At 38.4% G+C, this 21,110-nt stretch overlaps 1 protein-coding gene across 6 annotated transcripts; it reads right to left on the bottom strand.

Moving 5' to 3' along the window:
- Window positions 1-17,965: 17,965 nt before the first annotated feature.
- On the bottom strand, window positions 17,966-20,589 carry LOC121026783 (ADP-ribosylation factor-like protein 4A). 6 transcript variants are annotated; one of them, XM_040469561.1, is made up of 2 exons: window positions 20,142-20,589; window positions 17,966-18,976 (listed from the first exon to the last, which is right to left on the bottom strand). In XM_040469561.1, the coding sequence occupies exon 2, from the start codon at window positions 18,885-18,887 to the stop codon at window positions 18,285-18,287; it is 603 nt and encodes a 200-aa protein (XP_040325495.1). In that variant the 5' UTR covers window positions 18,888-18,976; window positions 20,142-20,589; the 3' UTR covers window positions 17,966-18,284. The 6 variants fall into 6 exon arrangements, with proteins under 6 accessions (XP_040325495.1, XP_040325494.1, XP_040325491.1 ...); XM_040469560.1 differs by having other exon boundaries at window positions 17,966-18,973; XM_040469557.1 differs by having other exon boundaries at window positions 20,151-20,588.
- Between the last annotated feature and the right edge of the window lie 521 nt (window positions 20,590-21,110).

Genomic DNA, 21,110 nt, shown 5'->3' with positions numbered 1-21,110 from the left:
ATTCCCCAGAAGTTGAGAAAATGCCAAAAAGTTCCTGGGAAGAGTTTAAAAGAAAAGGTACAACTCGAGTTCTCTGTCAGACTGGCTATTTTTAACTATATATTCGCTAATATTTTAAAATCGGTAGAATATAGTGAGTTACCAGATCATGATAGAATATCATTTGCTAGTAAATCTGAGGACAAAATCTCTCTAAACTAAGTTACAAGATATTCCTCTGGTGGTTTCAATGGATTGTTAATTATACATGTTGCTCAAGAGCCATGGACATGAAAGAGGCAAGTCTATCCTGCTATGTTTTATTATCGCCATCACTCCTGCTGCTGCTTTCTCAACTACTTTCAGTAAATGCTTGTCAAATGACTAGCTTAGATGGAACTTAATCATTATTTTTAAATCACTGGTTATTGTCGGCCTGCATGTTTCTATCACTAAATACAAAATAATAATACTTATTACCTATTTCCTCAGACTCTGTATAATAAGGTTAGTGTTATCATTTGCTGAATATTATGCTTGATAAAATAATTGTGAAAATATTTTATCATATCATTCTTCTAACACAATCCAGAAGGGAAATCTCAGAAGAGTATCTTCCTATGACAGATCTGAAAACATTTTCAAAATTCTTATCTATTCACGTGACATTTACCTTTTCTTTTTTTACCATAGTTATGAATAAAATCAAAAGGAATAGAAAGAAAGCTCTAAAGAAAATAAACAAGATGCAAGATGATTGTACTGGACTTAGTGACTTTCTGGTTTTATTTTATTTTATTTTTATTTATTTATTTTTTTTAACATTTATTTATTTTTGAGACAGAGAGAGACAGAGCATGAATGGGGGAGGGTCAGAGAGAGAGGGAGACACAGAATCTGAAACAGGCTCCAGGCTCTGAGCTGTCAGCACAGAGCCCGATGCGGGGCTCAAACCCAGGACCGTGAGATCATGACCTGAGCCAAAGTCGGAAGCTTAACTGACTGAGCCACCCAGGCGCCCCAGTGAATTTCTGGTTTTAAAACCATCCAAATCCAAAATAAGTAATGAAAGTTAATTGTACCTCCACCAAGACAGGATTCCAAGGTGAGGACTGTTAAAGTTTCTAGATACATAGAAATGAGTCACAAACTCAGACCTAGGGGCCCCTAAGATGCAAATAGTCTCTTGCCTGGCTACTCAAACATTTTGAGTGTATATGAATTACCTATGAACTGTGTGAACTTGTAAGTCATAATCAAAGTGTCATTGGGCTGTGTCCAAGACACAATCATAATGGGCCTGTCACACAGACTCCACCCTGGGTTTCAAGCAGCTTTCAACAGGCCTGAGATCCTTATCAAAATGTGACCCAGTATCCATGCTCCATATCAAATACAGACAGACACTTGCAGTTTTAATGCTAGTACTTAGTTTAAGGAATATATTTATGTTGTAAAATATGCATATATAATATCATTAATATGATATAATATAATATAATATAATATAATATAATATAATAATATATAATAGAGTTGTCAGTTTCTGTAATGCAGGGCAAAAGGTAGCTTTAAATGTTTTTTTTTAATTACATTACCATTGCCTTTTGTGTAATATCAAAGAATGTTGTTTTTTTTTTATTTTAATTTGATTTTGTTTGAAAACAGAGCATCTCAAGTTTTGAAGGTCAGTTCTGATAAGGGACAATGGCTTTCTGAGCTAGAACCTGAGACTTCGTTATTAGAACAGGGAGTTTATTTACCTCTAAGATGATTTAAGGCATGAAAAAAAAGAAGTCAAGATTCATTGATCTGGATTTACTTATTTTACTTGCACCATGTAAAATTGTACCAGTTTCTCTAAGTGCCTTACCTTTCTTCCTTGGAAGCCATGAAGGAATGAATAACTTTTAATTGGAAAGGGGTAAAACCAACCTACATTTCCACATTGTTGAAAGACTTAACAAGCATGTTTTAAAGACACCTTATATAATAAAGAACCCTTTAACTATAATAACAAAGACTGAAGTTATTTACCTATGTGGCCATTAACTATACATAATGGCAAAATTGATTTGCACAAAAATTCTAGAATATTGGTATGATGTGATAGTATACATTTTATAATAGTGGCTTTAAAATCACTGAAAAGTATATAATATTCAAAAGAATTATGGTATTAAATATAATAAAATTCTGATCCATTGCAGTAAAAGCTATAACCAAAATCTGCCAAAGTCTCCCAACTTCAGGACTGGGAGAAACAGGACACCAGACCTTCAAGGCACAGTTGTGTTTGCTATGGTTCAATAGCTATCCTAACTGACCACTCAGGGAGACTTCCTGTTGTCTAACCTTCTCTGGCCTTCTACAGAATGACTAGGGCAGAACAAAGAATGAAGAAAAATAATTCAGAAGGCCAATTAGAAATTAACCTTTTAGCCTATCAATCCCTATTCTCAATGGACAAGAAAAGCGTTCAGCTGCTTCTCTCAAAATCTAATGGTCTCTTCTACATGCTCCTGGAACTCTTTGTATTCCTCTACTACAACCCTTATCAGACTACCATAGGGATTGTTAACATGTCTGCTTTCTCTATCAAATTCTGTGTTCTCTGGAGACTCTGTCTCATTCATCTTTGTATGGCTAACATCATTTACCATTAAATGCTGTGAATGAATATATGAAGACAAAATAATAGAATATACATTCAAAATCTAAAAAAAATAATAAAATTAATTCCTAGAATTTTATTTCTGTAATACCTATAACATAAAACATCTGCAAAAAATCTATTTTTAAATTTCAATTTAGATTTTATTTTATTTTTTTATTTTTGAGACAGAGACAGAGCATGAGCAGCGGAGGGGCAGAGAGAGAGGGAAACACAGACCTGAAACAGGCTCCAGGCTCTGAGCTGTCAGCACAGAGCCCAACACGGGGCTCAAACTCACAGACCGTGAGATCATGACCTGAGCCGAAGTCAGACACTTAACTGACTGAGGCACCCAGGTACCCCTCAGTTTAGATTTGAAATGTTACTCCCTGCCTCTCTTCTTTCCTCCTTCCTTTCTTCCCTCCCTACCTCCCTCTATCCTTCTCTTTGTCCCTGTTCTACTGTTCAGTCAAAAAGCCATTAGGCAGAACCAAGAGGGCAGGAAGGCAGCTTAGCAAGGTTGGCTACATATAGGTGAATTGAGAAAATAATATATACTGAAATAATGGAAGCCATGTTTCTTACTGTCAGAGGAAGAAGGTACAAATATGGAAAGAGAGAAAGCTACAGATGGCCCCCAACTTACAGTGGTTTAATTGATTATGGTTTTTCAGCTTTGTGATGGCGTAAAAGCAATATCCATTCAGTAGAAACCACACTTTAGATTGGGAATTTGGATCTTCTCCCAGGCCAGTGATATGCCATACAATCCCTTCTCATGATGCCAGACAGCCCTGTGATTATGAAGGTGAACAACTAATATACTTACAAACACTGTGTACCAGACAACCACTCTGCTTGTCACTTTTAGTACAGTAGTCAGCAACTTCCATGAGATATTCAACACTTAGTTATAAAATTGACTTTGTGTTAGATGATTTTGCCCAACTGCAGGCTAACTGTAAGTGTTGTGAGCACAATAAGGTAGGCTAGGCTAAGCTATGATATTCAAGAGGTTATGTATATTCATGGCATTTTTGACTGATGATATTTTCAACTTTAGGTGGGTTTATCAGTAAGTAACCCCATTGTAAGCCAGGGAAATTCCTATAATGAGTTCTGTGGTGTTAGGAAATAATGAATTGGAAATACGGTTTGTATTAATAAATAAATATGTGTCTATACATATACATATACACATACACACACACACACACATATAAAGAGAGAGCTGGAGAGAGAAACAGAGGTATTTGTATGTATATGTATAAATTTCCTTTTTCCACTAGAGGAGCCTAGAAGCAGGAGTATCTATCTATCCCAGCAATGGGCATACCTTGCAGTCATCTTGATCTTAGCTTCTAGGGCTAGTTTAGTACCTTTCTACTAAAAGAAACAGAGCTTCTTAGTGAAATGGCTGATCCCGGGGCTGGTATAAAGAAAGAACAAGATGAGCTTGGATCATCTGACTGTACCAGAAAGTAAGAATGATGGCTACATGTCAAAAGGACACAAAAGCCAGACTGAAGGGTCTACTAGTCAAATCTGGGATAATTTGAACATCAAAATAAATAATGACAGTACCTAACTATAGCTCATGGAATAAAAAAAAAGAATTCATGAGTCCTCAAATGATAGATACAAACAAATGGGGAGAAAAGAAAGGAATTTCCTTTCTGTAGAAGGAATGAATAAATTAGAAATCAACATTTCTCAACCAATATAGAAATAATCAGGCAAGAAATAGCAATAGCTATCATTATTATTATTATACTAAATTATTATACTAAATTATTATACTAAAGCAAGGATACTAAAACTAACCAGTGAAAGTGGGCCAAGGAACAAGATTTTACAGTGTCAAAATTTCTCCCTACCAGATAATTACTAATTCCAAAATGTAAAAAAAAAATCATACCTTTTATAGTAAAGAGACCTCAGAGATATGACCTTATTCAAGTGATCAAAGTCAAGGTCATCAGTAATGAAAAAAATTAACACCATGTGCAATATGATTAGGTGCAAGGAAAAGAGCTAAGTACCACTTCTGTGAGATTTTGTTCAAAAAAATGCATGACCTGGATATAATTATGAGGAAACATTGGATAAACCCTAAGTGAGGGACAGCCTCCAAAAACTGGCCTATAATCTTCAAAATGATATGGCCAAGAAAGTCAAGGAAAGGAGGAATTGTTCCAGAATAAATGAGACAACCAGGTACCACCATTGATCCTTGAGTGCATCTCGTGTCATAAAGGATGTTATTGAGACAATCAGCCAACCTTGGATGAAGTCCCTAGGCTAATTTTTTTTTTCTTTTCTTTTCTTTTCTTTTCTTTTCTTTTCTTTTCTTTTCTTTTCTTTTCTTTTCTTTTCTTTTCTTTTCTTTTCCTTCCTTCCTTCCTTCTTTCTTTCTTTCTTTCTTTCTTTCTTTCTTTCTTTCTTTCTTTCTTTCTTTCATTTTTTTTTTTCAGTTCAATTCTTACAAGTTTTCTCCAAGTTTAAAATTGTTCCAAAACTGAAAGTAAAACAAAACAGCAGAGCCTGTTGGCCCAGTAGGTTAAGCGGCCAACTCTTGGTTTCCACTCAGGTCATGATCTCAAGGTTTAGTGAGTTTGAGCCCCACGTTGGGCTCCAAGCTGACAGGGCAGAGCCTGCTTGGGATTCTCTGTCTCCCTCTATCTCTGCCCCTCTCCCACTCCCTCTCTTTCCCTCTCAAAATAAACAAAGTGGAAAAAAAAGTAAATCAAAACAAAAAACATTTAAAAGGCTCTTCCTTAACAATGACTCCAGGGATTATGCTAAAAGCTAAATTCATAGAAGAAATATCTGATACATTTTTATAACCAAGTTTAAATACTGAACACATAGCAAGTGGTGACTAACCAGTGCCTCACCCGTAAATTACTGGTATTGTTATTATTAGTACTTAACATTCATTTAGCACCCACGTTGCTGTACATAATATGGCAAAAGTAATGGTTCCCTCAAGGAGCTGTTCTAAAAAATAAAAATGTACATATACATAGACACATACCCAAATACAATGCTTATAAAGGGATGGAGATCCATGGGTCAGCTCTCATAAGGACAAAACTAGATTCAGGCCATTCCTCTCTCCTCTCCCTTTTTTTTTTTTTTTTTTTTTTTTTTTTTAGGTTAAAGGCGGTACGAATCCAGGTGTTCACTCATTACCAGATTACTGTTCTGTAGTTTGAAAGGAATGACAATGACATCCTGTTTGTGGTCATGGCCAATTTAGCATTACACTACACCTGTGAACCTGTGAAACCTGAGGCCATCAACATTTCAGCAAGGCTGTATAATTAAAGTGGTAACATGTATTACTTAGAAATATTAGTGACTTGCTGGATACACCAGAAGCCCTCTGTCCACCAGACTTTCAATTACAAATGGGGTCAGAGGAACTCAATTAAGGCAGAACCTGGAGGAACCTGTGGATGGCTCCTTGTTGGTCCTCCTTTGGAGTCAGACCTCCCTGAACATTCCTCTCTGCAGCCAGGAAGCAGAATTTTATTGCTGCCTCTTTAGTTGAAAAAATCTCTTTAGTTATGTCCTGTTTATTTGTGTCAGAATCTACACTTCCCTCTTGTAACACTGAGTTTTAAATGAACATTTGCATATTAGTATACAGACCACAGATTGCCACATGCAGAACTGGTACAGATATAAACAATATCATATTGGAGAGTCATAGCTCATTCAAACTGCTGAAGAATCTCTGGAAACTACATCAATTGACAGAATGTCATGGATTGTGAAGATCTTCCATACAAACCCAATTATGTCTGGGCCACTTCAGAGAAAATTTTATTGGTAAAAATAATAATAATAAATAAATTCCCACTAAGGGTGGGACAAGATTCTTAACACTTAACATTTCATGGTTATTTTAATACTTAAAACAACTCTAAAAGAGTATATTATTATTCATCTGATTTTATAGTTGATAATATTGTGCCGACGAGGTGAAGTAACCTATCCAAAGTTACATAGTTGATAAATGGTAAAACCAACATTTGGACCCAGTCAGTTTGGTTCCAGAAGCTAAGCTCTTCACAACCATGTCATACCTTCTCTCAGAGAGATTTACAACTCATCACTGCCATTTCACTCTAACTTCTTCTGTTCTATTGGGTCTGAAATTCTAATATTTCAAATTCAGGGGTTTAAAAATAGTCACTCCAGGATATATAGGAATCCAGTTATTGTTCAAAATATGTGAGCTAGACACACATGATATCAAGAATCTAGGATGTATTTGAGATGGAGTTGAAACTTTAATCCAATAAGTATAAATGGCACATATTAGGGCATAGATTAATGAGTAGAATGTTATTAGCAATTTCATTTTAAGAAAAAATGACAAAAGCACTGCCTCCCTACACCCCCCCAATCTATGCCCAGGCTTATAGACATACATGTAGCCCAATATATGAGGAAATAAGTGATTTAAGCACTTGATATATCTAAAAATACCTCAAAAATAAGAATACCAAAGTACCTAGGAAATACCGAATTAAAGATAGAATCTGTAGTCCAGGAAACAAATTTCTCTGATCCTTAAAAAAAAAAAAAAAAAAATATATATATATATATATATTTATTTGTGTGTGTGTGTGTGTGTGTGTATATATATATATATATATATATATATATATATACGATTAGATAATAAAAATTGCCAAGTACTATTTTCTTTTTTACACATTCATTTATTTATTCTAAAGGCAGGGCGAGGGGAGAGGGGTAGAGAGACGGACAGAGAAAGAATCCCAGCAGGGTCTGCACTGTCAGCTCGGAGCCCGAGGTGGGGCTCAACTTAGGGCTTCAACTCATGAACATGTGAGATCATGACCTGAGCTGAAACTAAGAGTTGGATGCTTAATCGACTGGGCCCTAGCAAGGCACTAAATTTAATATCTTCATGCTTTCTAAAATTCTCATGCATCTGTATATATATATGTGTGTGTTATGTGTGTGTATGTGAAATAATATTAAATGTTTGTATATAAATAGAAAGGATTCCTATTCTAAAATATTATTAACAATTGTATAGGCCACTGTTAAATGTCTCGGAAAAAAAATCTCTGAACATCTTTGAAAAGAAGTTTCGGTCCAAGCAACTTTGATGTCAGTGAGCATGAACAGCGATAAGTGTTAACATTTTCTTATTGTTTAAATTTTAACTAAGTTTTTTCTGCAGCAGCAACAGAATACAAATGCTGCTACATTTGGAGTAAATACAGTCTGAGTAGAATACAACTCGGTTACAGAATAATAGCTCTACCTTCTGAAATTCAAGAAGCCTGTGTTCAACCTGTAGCTCCATCTGAACAAGTTCTTTAACCACCTTAAGCCACTTTGCTCTTCTATAAAAGTGACTATTAAAACTACCTACTTAAGTAAAAGGATTCCGGAGCTATTTTTAGGTTCCAAATCTGGACATAAAAGAAACAGGATCTCAGGAAAAAGAATCTAACCTTGATATACTTGCTGCATGGCCTTCAGGGACTGAGAGAGTAAGATAAAGCAATACTCAAGCCAGTAACTAGACTTTAGATCAGGATGATAACAGTAGAAATGGAGATAAAAGGCAACTTTAGAGACATTTTAAGGGAAGGGATGACAAAATAAATAATTTTAAATATCATCCTAACAATAGGAATCCGATTATGTCAAATCCTTGAAACTCTTTAATAAGTTCCTAGAGCTTTTAGAATATTTCTTTTAATTTCCTTCAGACCAAGCTACTACTTAATAGAAACTAGAAAAGCTAGACAATTGGTGTTTTTAAGTCTATCTGAAGGAAAAAGAGACCTGCAGAGACACTGGGGACTTAGGGAAAGGAGCCAAAAGAAAAAAGAAGCCCAGAGAGATGAACCCTTGCTTAGCTGCCAGCAACAAAAGTAAATTCTTTCTGGAGAATGACATGCTGTAGAGCCTCAAATATCACTAAAATTTTATTTACGATGTATGGTAGTCAGAAGATAAACAAAAATATAATAGGGCAAAATTTAATTAAAAAATGGAAGACAAACAAGACACACAGATAACCAGATGTTGGTGTTATGTGACAGGCACGAATTGAGGAAACTATAAATCCCAACCAAAAGAGACACAAATAAAACCACCCCTACACATATAGTCAAAGTGTAAAACCTGAACACCGAGAAAAATCTTATAAGGGGCCAGAGCATAAAAGACATACTACTCTCATGTAAGCACACACACACACAAATGATACTAACAGCTGACCTGATAAGAAGACAACAAAATGACATACTTTCAAGTGTCGAAAACAACAAGAAAACCCACTTAAAACTCTATGCACGGTAAAAGTACCCTTTAAAAATAAAAGCAAAATAAGTATTTTCAGAAACCAAATATGGAAGGATTTGTTGTCACTGGATCATACTAGAGAAAATAGTAAAAGAGTTTCTTCAGGCAGAAGGAAAATTATCCCGGATTATACCTCAAGGGATTCAAGAAAAAGTAGAGAGCAAAAAGAATACGTAGGCAATAAATAAATAATTGTGTCTTAGAAGATCTCCAATGTGTATAAAATATACGACACTAATAGCCTCTTTACCACAAAGGAAGTAAATGCAGTTAAAAGTGCTCTATGTTTTTCATATTTGCCCAAAAAGTAGAAATGGCAAAAGTGCTAATTTATATTCAACCTCCCTAAATCAAGGATGTATGTGGTAATTATGACAACAAAAAAAGGTCAATAGAAAACTTTATAAGTTAATAAAAAAAAAAGAATAATACTCAACAAATCAAAAAAGAAGAAAAAGACATTTTAGAAAAACAGAAATAGTCAAACAAATGAAAAATATTATGGCAGATTTAAACACAGATAACACTAATATGTATTTAAATATATAAAGACTGAATAAGGGGCACCTCGGTGGCTCAGCTGGTTAAATGTCCGACTTTGGCTCAGGTCATGATCTCACAGTTCCTGAGTTCGAGCCCAGCATCACACTCTGTGCTGACAGCTCAGAGCCCGGAGCCTGCTTCGGATTCTGTGTCTCCCTCTCTCTCTGCCCCTCCCCCACTAAAGCTCCGTGTCTCTCTGTCTCTCAAAAATAAATAAATGTTAAAGACAAAATAAAAGCAAACTAAATAGTCTCACTAAAACACAGTTGTCAAACTACATAAAAAGTCTTACCCCGATCTTTCAACTTCACGTCCTGCCATTTTCTCCTTTTCTCACTAGTTCTGACCCTTCTAGTCTACTCTCAGTTCTCAACTCAATTTAGTGATTGTCAGAGTCAAGGCCTTTGCATCGAAAGGCCCTCTGCCTGAAATGCTTTTCCCTCTAGTCTCTCCATAGCTCTTTGGATAGATCAGAAAAATCTTCCCAAACGACTCTATCAACAGTCAGCCCCTCCTATTGTTGTCCTTCCTCTGCCCTTTAAGTGGTGAGTATGCGCACGTGCCATGTAGCATTTTAAGCGTGAAGGATACAACAATGGATAAATTCCTTACCCTGCTGGAGCTTACTTTCTAGTGCAGAAGATAGAAACAGTACCCATCTCTGGTTTTGCTCACTGCTGTATCCCAAACGCCTGGCAGCACGAGGCAGTCATTCAAATACTTCTTGAGTGAATGTTTGATGTATGTGCCAGAATGATACCAGATGACTTACAAGTCTTTCACAATATAACCCTGTAAGAGAGGGAGTATCACCATTTTAAGGTGAGAAGGCTGCAACTCAGGGAAATTAAGTAACTTGCATTCAGTCACATAGCCAATATAGGTCAAGGTCGTGGTTTTAACTCTCTGTAAAATTGAAAACAAGCACCAGAGTTTAGCATGGGGTATTGTTGACAGACTGATCCAGCAAGAGGAATGAACCATCTTTGTCCACCAAACTGAAGGACTGAAAGTGTTTGTTTATTTTATTAATCAAATGTGTCAGGGGTTTAGTCTAGGTCATTTGGCAACACCCATTTTATTTAGGTGTTGCAACTATAATACATCTGTGATTTTTCTTTATGAGACCTGGTAGTCCCAAAATAATTGGCCATGATCATGATCATTGAAGCCTGTGATATGCAAAGTTCCCATGAGGATTACAGAAAAGCAACATTGCAGGCAAGTTAGTATTTTATCTCTAAGTCTCTAACTGGTCTGTAGTTTTTCTGAGATGAGCAGGACTACTTATCAATTTCCAGGATTCCTTCCTCCCCTTAGCATCAACTATACACACAGTCCATGGAAGGAAGAGCGTCTATTCCATATTGCCTTTCCGCTGGGCTTTCTCAGATTTCCCCTAAGCTATCCAATCTGTCTCTGAATCAAAGTTCTCAGTTTGGTTATTTTGACATCAATGTCAAACCAACAGAAAATCACACCTCATGGGGAAAAAAAAAAAGGATCTAAGACAGCCAGGTAAACGTTCAACCAGCCAGTTCTATTTATGATCTCTTTATCTGCCACTAAACGTACCATCCCTCTATCATCCCCAACAAAGCAATGGTTTCTAAATCTAGCCAATGTAGGTGTGTTAAAAAGCTAGCAAGAGTTTGAAAATAAGTTACTGGCTCCATCCTCTAGATACTTGATTCAAAATGTCCTAGGTACAGTCTAGGGAGTTTTAAAAGCTCCTTAAGCCATTCTGTGGTATAGCCAGTTTGGCAAAACGTTGTTCCGGGGAACACCATTTTGCTACTGACCCATTTCAGGGTATCTATAGATAGGTAGATAATGGATTAAGGGAGACAAGTATTTCTCATTTTAATATTTAAAAAATACATTCACCCACTGGATGCCCATGGTTTCCAATCTTACCTGCTGTTTAGTTATTCCATTTCTGCATTAAAAAGGAAACATGACTATTCATATTCATGTTGACATTACATACAGCAGCGATAGAAAGACAAGATTAAGTCCTTTTTCAACCAGACTGTTCCATAGCAGATGTCTTCCAGTGCAAAAAAAACTTTTCAAAATTTTAAAGTCATTGGGGAAATCTAAACATTGAACGGATATTATTTTGAAAAAGTATTTTTGTTTACATGTGATGATATTGAGATTATTTTTAAGAAGAGTGCCTATCCTGGGTGTTATATGTGAGTGATGAATCACTAAATTCTACTCCTGAACCAGTACTGCTCTATATATTAACAAGAACTTAAATAAAAACTTGAAATTAAAAAAAAAAAAAAAAAACAGTGCTTATCTTTTAGAGACATAAACTATTTATAAATAAAATGTTATTTTTAGGACTTCAAAATAGTACAGGGGAGAGAGGAGAAGGTCACAGAGAAGGAGGTGGATGGAATACAGAGTAAACGAGATTGGCCAAAAATTGATAATTACTGAAACTAGATGAGAGATACTTGGGTGTTCATTATGCTATTCTACTTTTATGTAAGTTTGAGATTTGTCATAATAAAAGGTTAAGATTTTTATTTAAAACTAGAGCATCATTGGGGCACCTGGGTGGCTCAGTCGGTTAAGCATCCGACTTCGGCTCAGGTCATGATCTCACAGTTCGTGGGTTCAAGCCCCAGATCGGGCTCTGTGGTGACAGCTCAGAGCCTGGAGCCTGCTTCAGATTCTGTGCCTCCCTCTCTCTTTCTGTTCCTCCCCCACTCATGCTGTCTCTCTCTCTCCTTCAAAAATAAATAAAAACATTAAAATAAATAAATAAACACTAAAAAAATTTAAAAAAATAAAACAAAACTAGAGCATCATTGAAATGAATCAACCTCACAGTCTCTCTTCAACCACCCATTATTATTATTATTAATGTTTATTTATATTTGAGAGAGAGAGAGAGAGCACAAAGCAGGGGAGGGGCACAGGAGACAGAGTCTGACGCAGGATCAAGGCTGAACCCAGGAGCAGGAAGATCTTGACCTGAGCGGAAGTCTGACGCTTAACTGACTGAACCACACAGGGACCCCTAAATTTCTTTTTAATGTTTATTTATTTTTGAGAGAAAGAGACACAATGGAATAGGGGTAGGGGCAGAGAGAAGGAGACACAGAATCTGAAGCAGGCTCCAGGCTCTGAGCTGTCAGCACAGAGCCCAAGGCAGGGCTCTAACTCAGGAACTGTGAGATCATGACCTGAGCCAAAGTCGGACACTCAACCCGCTGAGCCACCCAGGCGCCACAACCACTCATTTTGAGGATGCTATACATCTTAACACACAGTTCACAAAGCTCCTTTCCCTTATGTATATGTATAAAATAAAAGATATGTTTCTGCTGGCATGATTAAAGTTTATTCAACTAGGTTTTATTGGATGACTACTTTAAGTCAAACATCATGCTTCTGAAAAAGCATGGTTAAAAAAGGCCTAAATCTTATGGTATTGGAATTTATCTTAATTCAACTTTTTTAGCATGATAAATGCCTGGGTTTTCTGTTAACTCAATGGTTAACTTTAGTGAAGCTCAGAATCACCTGCTGGGCTTATGAGAGCACAGACTGCTGGGCCCAAACCCAAACTTTTACTGGAATAGAGCCTAAGAATTTGCATTTCTAACAAGTTTCTTGGTAATGCTAATACTTCTGTTCCAGGAACCATACTTTGAGAACCCATACCAGTTTCACTCATTTAGAAGACATAAATACAGCACACACACACACACACACACACACACACACACACACAAAGATGCATTACCTGAGTTAGTCTTCAAACAGGAAGGAAAGGGGTGGGTACAATGGTCCAGATAATACTTCTATTTTGGCACTGCTTTAATTTCTTATTACAGACTCACAGAAGAGAGGGCCAAAAAAAGTATAGGTTTATTTTGGCTAATAATCCAGGATTTTCTACTCAATTTCTTTATAACCCAATGCCTAATATGGGTAATCTCAACTTCAACAAAACATAAGCAGAACACATAAAAACATGACCCCAAACTGAAATTAGAAAACACAGCACGCACATCTGTCCGTCATCATCCACCAGACATGCCCACAAATATTAAGTTTCCATACAAGTTTCAGCATACAAATCCCTACTTATCACTAGATAAAATTTACAAATTAATAACGATCTTGAGATATTTTGAACCACAATGTACACAGTTCCAGATTTTTGATTTCTGCGGTGTTCTATTTTGATTTATGTCTATCCCAAAAAATAACCATGATTTTAATTTTGTTTCTTAATGGGGAGGTGAGATTATATTTGCTAAGTTGAGTGGTGCTTTAGAAATTTAAGGAAATGATGTGGATTTCAAGAGAATTCACTATATTTAGTCTTACCCAGGCTCCACTAACCTCCCATTCTGTGCCATACTGCAGGAGTGCTAAGAAAAAAAAATTAGGAGCTTTCTGTGTCACATTCCTCTCCAGAATAGGTTTTAAGTATATTTGTCAGAAAATATCCTGGCTATTAACAGGTATCCATTCAATGTTTACCATGTGTCAGGTATTCATTCGTTGTTTATTTAATCCTTTTAGTCAATTAAACCCAAATAGTAGGTATATGCTCATTTTACCAGTGAAGAAACTAAGGCTGAGGGCGAATAAATTGTCCAAAATGAAACTAGTAAATCGTGTATCTAAGAATCAAATCTGAATTTCTACAACCATTATCAACTGCCTCTCAACACCTAGTGATCCATATTGGTTAACAATAATAGCTACCATTTATTGAGTTCTTATGAAATAAAGAGCTAAATAGCTGACATTATTTCACTCAATTCTCTCAAAATTCTCTGTGACAGTCTTTATTTTACCAGGAGGGTACTCACATCATGAGAAGTTTCAAAGAACTTGCCAAAAGGTTACAAGTATATAGTGGGAGAGCTGGGATTTGAACCCTCACCTGACTCTGAAGCTCCACTAGCCTCCCGTGTAGTTATTCCTACAGTTCTATCTTGTGTACATACTTCAGCTGTGGTTCAGACTATTATATCACATATTTTAATACTAATTTTATGATTATTAGTTTTAGCATGCTACATTCGTTCATATTAAGCTTTAAATACCCATCTTCGGGCTGCCTGGGTGGCTCGGTCGGTTGAGGGACCGACTTCGGCTCAGGTCATGATCTCATGGTTTGTGAGTTCAAGCCCCGCATCAGTCTCTGAGCTGACGGCTCAGAGCCTGGAGCCTGCTTCTGATTCTGTGTCTCCCTCTCTCTCTGCCCCTCCCCCACTCGTGCTCTGTCTCTGTCTCAGAAATAAACATTAAAAAAAATTAAAAAAAAAATACCCATCTTCCACGAAATTTGTAATGAAATTTCGCCTCTAAATTAGGATGCCCTCACTTTACTTTTGGCTGATTCTTTGAAACGAAGTGTACACTTAATATTCTAAATCTTTTATCATGGTGAAATATATATAATATTTACTATTTTTATTTTTTTTATTTTTATTTATTTTTTTTTAATTTTTTTTTTCAACGTTTATTTATTTTTGGGACAGAGGGAGACAGAGCATGAACGGGGGAGGGGCAGAGAGAGAGAGGGAGACACAGAATGGGAAACAGGCTCCAGGCTCTGAGCCATCAGCCCAGAGCCCGACGCGGGGCTCGAACTCACGGACCGCGAGATCGTGACCTGGCTGAAGTCGGACGCTTAACCAACTGCGCCACCCAGGCGCCCCAATATTTACTATTTTTAACAATTTTCCGAAGCGTAACTCAGTGGCATTAAGTACATTCACAATGTTACACAAGCATTACCACTATCCATTTAAGAATCTTCTGCTAAATTGAAACCTTAAATGTAAAATTCCAACTTCAGACGATGCTATATTCAAAGTTCCAAGTTGTATTAACTAAATGCTGAGTGTTACATCACCAAAAGTTAAAAAACAAACAAACATTTTTTGTGTCTTTTGCTATCACTCAAGAAACCATTGTGTTTATATTACTGATGAAATTGTTGTATTAAATAGAACCCCCGAAAACACTCTACCTAAGACCTCCCTCCAGGTCAATATGAATAATTAATCAAACACCGTTTAAGTGTCAAATGGCTTGTACAAACAAAAACATTCTATGTCTTTCCCTCTGCTCAGAAACCATCAAGCTTCTACATGCTAGTCATTTTTCTCTACATACATTTATTTTTACCAGTAGCTTCACTTTTCAACTTCCAAGGCTTCATTCATTTTTCCATGACTCTTAGTAAACCTATGGTGGCTACATAAACTACACAACGCTTTTTTTTTCCCCCCTAAATGCTTATAATCCATTTAGGAATTACCCTAAACTTTTTTATATTTAACTTTCTTTGATAGTAATTTGCATTTAGAATCATCCAGCCCTTAAGGTTTGGTATTAAACCAAGTAACCTTAAATATAAGAAAATATTTTAGAAATATACTTGAGAAAAGTTGTACCTTAATAAAAAACTGGATAGAAGAGCATTGTCTAAACTCTTTGGGTGTATTGTGGGAAGATTCCTACCATCCCATCATCCTATGGTATTAATAGCTAGAAAAGGTGCTGGGGAACTTCAACTTAGCAAAATGGAAAACATTACAACCAGTTTTGGAGTTGAAAATGTATTTCATAAATAAAAGCTAGTATAGTATTGTCACTATTTTGTTGTTCAGTTGTGCACTAAATATGAAATGCTTAGATAACATGAATTTGCTTATCAAATTCTTAGGCTACAAAATAAGGGTCAGCACGCTTAAACTTTCAAGTGATCGTTAAAACAGTACAATTTTATACAGCAAGTATATACAAAGTACCGGAAGGCTAAAAATCTAAATCCATTCCCTGTTTTTGCTTTGTTTTTTTTCAGCAAGCTTTATTAATCCATCACGGATCTAGTGATGTTTAGAGTGTTTCATGATTTCATTCAGAGAAAGGGAAAAAAAAAAGGTTCTCCCAGACAACAGTCTTTGGTGCCTCTGCCACACTTCAGGGAAATAAAACTACTTTAGGACTCTGTAACTCAGCTGTCAGGGTTGTTTTTACACACCTCATTAAAAGCTTCAGCAAATGGAAATACATTAAAACTCAAACACTGTTCTCCTAGTGCCTCCAGTACTTTATTCGTAGTTATTATCCACGTTTTTATAAATATAAACATTCTAAGTGAATGTCACTAGTGCAGGTACATTTAACAACGAGAGCTCCACAGGAAGCTACTTTATTTCGTGTGTAACAAGGATCGAGGTTCCGAAAACCTAACTGTACCACTAAAAACAAAACCAACCCCCAAAACAGAAAACCAAATCCAAATAAAAGCCTGTTAGCAAAGTGCAGTCCTTTTGGTTATCTTCAGAACAAACAGCTGTTGGCTTTACACGTAGAAATTATGTAGATTTGCTAATATATGATCACTGGAAATAAGTCCTTGCTTGTAGGTAAGAATCAGGTAGAGGGTTTTCCTCCTTTTAATTTAGAGGGTTTTTTGGATTCCAGTGTAAACAGCACCAGCGAATTTTCATAAAACATAGCTTTGCTACTTTCTCCTTCATTTTCTAGAACCGTAATTTTTATCAGCAGTACTGTTTCACTTCTTCCTACCTTATAGTCAGGACTTGACTGCCCACATAACGCTGCTTGGATTGTAAACAAAAAAATTAAAGCTCAGAGCATTTATAGGATACCTCTTACATTTTCACTCCACAGTGCATCAGGTGTTGTTTATAAAGCTTTTGCTCCTCTCAAAGACTACAAAAATATATGAAACCACATCTTTCAGCCAGCGTCAAGAAAACAAATATTTTACAACTGGAATACTTTAGAGACCATGTACTGTAATTACATCCTCTTGACTGAATTCGTCCATTGCTTTCTTCATAAATCCATACATATACCAAGCGTGTGCATTTATGATTAGTCTACATGCCCTAATTTACGATATAAAAAAATTAAGTAACTTACTTTAGGTTCAAGTGAAAGTGCTCCTGACAATAAACTATTTCTACAACAGCCCTAAATCCCCCAAAGGGTGTTTTAAACCTGACCATGGAGAAAGATGCATAGCTACTTCTAAAAAGTAAACAACTACACACCAAAACATGCATTGTCAGGAAAACTAATTCATGCACTTGAATATGCCAATACCTTATTTTTATTATTTTAAGTTAGACCAATTTAAAACATTGCCCAGAATTAAGATAGAGCATTACACCATTTGATTCCAGAAAATGTCAAAATGCATTTGGCCAAAACTTAAAAAAACAAACACTTCCTCCTTATCCCTTACTGGTTGGACCAATGTGATCAATACAACTGTATATATATTAATCTACCTTAACATTTCCATTCATTAGCATTTCATCTTAACATACAGAGCCTTCTATTGTAATTTCCTCGTAAAGGCTTCCCCCCAAAAGATGCAAATACAAAACACTAGGCAGATACTCTTCAAAGTTTTATTTCACTAACTTCAGGTCAAATTTCCACAAGTGTTTTCTGGTCAATTTGCTATCCATGCTTGGCTTCCCAGAATGGTAGTACCAAAAGATTTGTGGGGTAGGGAGAAGAGACCATTTTAAGAAGCACTGCATTTACGCATCTCCCACAAGGCAAAAGAGTTGGGCATCTGATTGTTCAACAAAACAAAGCTTTATCAGCATCCAGGAGGGCAGGCAGGCAAACCAGGCTGTAGACACTCTTCCATTTGTCAAAATCAGACTGGAGAAAACCTACTCCACACAGATCGAAAAGGTATTACCATTCATCTCTTCTTTTTCTGTTGCCGCAACATTTTTCTTCTTTTAATTATCATATCATGTAGTTTCTCAAGTCCTTCCTTCAGTCCATCTCCTATGATTGCACAGGTGGGCTGCAAATGCCAGGGAGTGGAAGAGCTCAGTTCACCCATTGCTAACAATTTCTCAATTTCTGAGAGAGACAATGAGTTCCTCAGGTCTTGCTTGTTAGCAACTATAAGTACAGGGACTCCCTGATTTTCTGATATCCTGGTTATTTTATGAAGTTCAGTTTTGGCTTCTTCCATTCTTTCAACATCAACAGAGTCCACAACAAACACAATGCCATCTGTGCATCTGGTATATGACTTCCACAGTGGCCTTAATTTCTCCTGGCCACCTACATCCCAGAAGTGAAAAGTGACTGTTTTAGAATTTCCCAAGGTTACCTTAATTTTTTCAGTGTTAAATCCTTTGGTAGGTACAGTATTTACAAACTCATTGAACTGCAGCCTGTATAATACAGTTGTCTTTCCAGCACAGTCCAAACCCAAAATAACAATGTGAAAGGACTGAAATGAAGGCAGGCTGGACAGGATAGAAGTCTGGTCTGACAGTCCATTCCCCATTTCCAGGTGCAAATTAGTGTTCCAAATTGAAATGCTTTCTTCTTACTGCTTCAGAATTTCTCTTCCTAGGGGATCCAGCTACAAGACTGCTGAGGGGAAAAATGAATAAGTTATTCTTTGAAATACCGTACTACAACTGTTTTTCTCTCTCCCCTTCTTCTTATATTAAGACGAGGAACTTGAAAATAAAACTTGTTCGAGTAAATAAGGCAAATGAGATCTGAAACGCACGCAAACCAAGGCAAAAGACAGAATAATCCTGGTGATTCAAATTCTTTCACAGTCATGAAAATTGCAGTAACACGTACTTCTCTACGTCCCTGGGTTCCAAATCTCAAAGACCTCATTCTGAAGATAACCTAATCACCAGTATCTGGTTCGACTTACAATAACCACAGAAGTGCCTTTTTTGGCAGAAAACTCGTAACACGTAATCCTATTTTAGGGATCTAATTCCACGTGCTTAACAGCATACCCAGGGTCACTATTATCCCTCCTTCACGAACCCCCCCCCCCGCCCCCCCGGCAAACAGCACAGTGCTCTCACCTCCGGAACTGGAGTCTGGATCCAAATAGGAAAGCATTTGTTAGACGTTTTTCACGCACGGGGTTGGAGAGAAAAGCACCCCACGACCGCTCAGCTTAGCTCTCCACGCAGCTCTGGCAGTTGCTGCACCAGAAACCGTAGCTTCGGACTCTGACCACGCCCACTCCTCACTGCCCACCCACGAGCCCAAATCCCATTGGTCACCCGCGTCAGCGCGTCCAATACACACACGCCCCAGTGCCCTAATTGGTGAGAATAACTGCCGCTCCCAGTGCGGCCGAGCTGGGCTCTCCCTCGGTCCACAGGCACCACCTGTTGCCCTTAAGTTAGAAAACAAGGCGCCCACGGAGGAAGCCGAGTGGCCCCTGCAGGTGACAAGGAGCCTCGACCGGCCGGTCAGGTCGCTGCCAGACACCTCGTTCCGCCCGCTCTGGCGCACCTGCAGCGCGGCAGGCGAACGCCGGCCGGGGCTCCCACATCCGGGACCCACGATCACCGCCGGCGCGTTAACCCTTCGTCCGCTGGCGAAAGGTGCTCGCCGAGGCCGTGCCAACCCCCAGGCGTGAATGATTCTATGTGCGGCTCCCGCACGGGCAGGGTCACTGTCCCGCCAGCACGATCCCTATACCTCGCCCCTCCGCACCCGGCCGCCTCCTCTCCCTCCGCAGGGCGTGGCCACACCAGCTGCCCGCCCCGCTGCGGCTCACCTGACTCACCGTCTTTCCTGGTCTGGACCCAGCGTCGCTCACAGCAGCTCGGGAGCGCGCTGCTACCTGTCGGAAGGCACCAGGGAGGCCCCGTTGGTGGCCGAGGGTGATACGCGGCTTCTAGGGGCGCCCGGCTGGCGCCGAGCGCCAGGCCTCCTAACGGTGCCCGGCGGATCCCTCAGCTCAGCAGCCGCGGCCCCGCCCCCCTTCAGCGCGCACCCGGGAGCTGGCCATTGGGGGGCGTGCGGGAGCCCGGTCTCCTAGCAACGGCAAAACAAGGTCACGTTCGAACTGGCCTAACCCGGACCCGCCACAGTCGAGGTCGGGCGGAGCTTCCGGCTTCAGCTTCCAGAGCAGTTGCTGTCTCCGACGCTTTCTCTAGCCGGCGGGTGGCTTGAGATAGTTCCCGGCGGGTCCCACCCTGCACCGCCTATCCTCCGGGCGCCGTACGATGTCCTCTGGGCGGTGGCCGGTGACGTACCGTCAGAGATTTCAGAAGATCCCGGACGGGCGGGCCCCTTATATAACGGGATGACGTGGGCGTGCCTCAGTAGCTGGCCTGAACGTCTGGGGCAGAATGGTGTCTGAAACTCATCATCCTTTTGCAAAGCAAATAAATTCCCTCTCTCCCACACGACCCTAGCAACATCCCCGTGAGGTAGAAATATCCCGGTTTCACAAATGAGGAAATAAACTGAAACATTAAATAGGCGTTTCTATTAACCCAAGGAAAATTAGTGGAACTTAAAGTCTACTTACTAGTCATTAAATGCCTAATGCTTCCTGTTGAATAATTCTGACCCTAAATGGCAGTTGTGTGCTTGACTCATAAGTCAAGCCTGACTTAACAGGCAGTAAGGACAATTCTATGTCCTCAGGGATAGAATGGTGAAGAAATCAGACCTTGTCTCTGTCTCCTGGAATGTTGTTCTCATTGGGAGCAAAAGAGTAACCAAATTGCCACATGAA

Source organism: Herpailurus yagouaroundi, unplaced genomic scaffold (genome assembly GCF_014898765.1).
Source record: "Herpailurus yagouaroundi ecotype Mexico unplaced genomic scaffold, PumYag 162475, whole genome shotgun sequence".
NCBI classification, from domain to species: domain Eukaryota; kingdom Metazoa; phylum Chordata; class Mammalia; order Carnivora; family Felidae; genus Herpailurus; species Herpailurus yagouaroundi.
This window is presented reverse-complemented; position numbering and strand designations above follow the sequence as displayed.